The sequence below is a fragment of the Triticum aestivum genome, chromosome 2B (genome assembly GCF_018294505.1).
Source record: "Triticum aestivum cultivar Chinese Spring chromosome 2B, IWGSC CS RefSeq v2.1, whole genome shotgun sequence".
Taxonomy (NCBI): Eukaryota; Viridiplantae; Streptophyta; class Magnoliopsida; order Poales; family Poaceae; genus Triticum; species Triticum aestivum.
The window spans coordinates 534543684-534545253 of NC_057798.1; the positions used below are offsets into that span (position 1 = coordinate 534543684).

Below are 1570 nucleotides of genomic sequence, written 5' to 3' on the forward strand. Positions count from 1 at the left end.
GTGTAGCTACACCCGGTAGTAGGATGCATTTTCCATATATATATATATACATATATATATATATATATATCAAATTCGTTCTTTTTACGAAAATGATCAAGATATATTATCAATGTTCACCGAAAGTACAAAGCACCTCAAACATACTAAAAGTTACATTGAGATTCTGAGACCCCCGAACAACCACTACCGGTGTTGCCATACTGAAGCCGGCTACATTCATTTTTTGGATAGTTGATATTATTACCTTCATATCAAAATATAAGACTTTTTGTAGGCTAGGCGGTAGCAAATACCAAGTGCAATTTATGATGGATGCAAAATGATAATTCGGTAAAACACTTTTTATTCAAATATATCAAACAACCGTTGTTGTCCGTGGCTTATTTCCTTCTCAACAATACTGCTCTGGCCATCTAGGAGGTACTCACTCGGTACGTATTAGCCGTACCATTACAAGCTTTGCTTTACTTAGCTCCCAGTAATTCAATTACTTAGCTTTATTCTATTATAAGATCGGATGATCATCACATTCCAGCCCTGGGAGTTGAGGCAGGCGTGCATACGTGTCACCTATCGGGTGCGCTCGCTCCCCACGGGTTTGCCGCCGGACGTCTCCGCGGCTGCGGCGCCACTGCTCACCACCGTGCACGGCCCCGACTGGCACCCCGCGCCGCAGTAGTCTGGGCCCGTGCCGCAGTAACCCCACTGGCTGCAGCACATGCCCGCCGGGCAGTTGCAGTTCTGCGCGACCGCCGGACCGGCGGCGGACAGGAGGAGCACTGCCAGCCCGAGTGTCAGGAACGTCGCAGCGAGCGGCATCGCTAGCTTTGCCATCTGTGCTTGATAGGTGACCGGGTAACTGGTTAAGGTCCTGCTGTTGTGTGGCACAGCTACTTGACTTGAGGTGGAAGAAGCTCTGCCTGGGGTGGTGGTTTATATAAGCGAGTTCGATAGCAGAAAAGGAAATATGATGGGCAGGCGTGATGATGAGATTACGCTTGGACGTTACACATATGCAAAGGATGACGCGCATCTTATCTCGGTTTGTTAGCCATATATAGGCACAACTGCCGCGGCCACGCACGGCCAACAGTGATGACGTCCCCGGTCCGGAACGGCGGCTGCTGACCCGGCTATCTAAATTTCTATCTATCAAAGGAGCCCTGCTCCGGTGCTCCCCCTAACCTAATTTCCGAGGGGCATTTCTGTCCCCATGAGTTTGGTTTTTTTTTGGCCCACCGTAGCCCAAACCCAAGCCATGTCTAGCCCTGCCAAGCCCTGTCTAGCCTTGTACAACCCAGACCGTATACGTACAGTACCCTGGTCCGGAAAAAAAACATCACACAACCCCACGACCACGTAGGACCTGCCGGATCCAATCATACACGCAGCTCCATCAATCTCGCGAGCATTCACGCAGCTCCATAATTCACGCAGTACATCTCCAGCGGCGCGCGGCTATCTCGTCGCCGGCGATCTCGTCGGACAGCGGGCGCGGCAACGTCGTGAATCTCCAGCGCTCACAGGTACCGTATCCCGCATCCCCCCACACCCCTCTAGTCTCGCT

General features: G+C 51.0%; 1 protein-coding gene across 1 annotated transcript; it reads right to left on the reverse strand.

Annotated features, from left to right (window-relative positions):
* Positions 1-329: 329 nt before the first annotated feature.
* On the reverse strand, positions 330-894 carry LOC123041578 (chitinase 5). Its single transcript, XM_044464172.1, has one exon. It carries the CDS (start codon positions 835-837, stop codon positions 574-576), a length of 264 nt encoding a protein of 87 aa, XP_044320107.1. The 5' UTR covers positions 838-894; the 3' UTR covers positions 330-573.
* Between the last annotated feature and the right edge of the window lie 676 nt (positions 895-1570).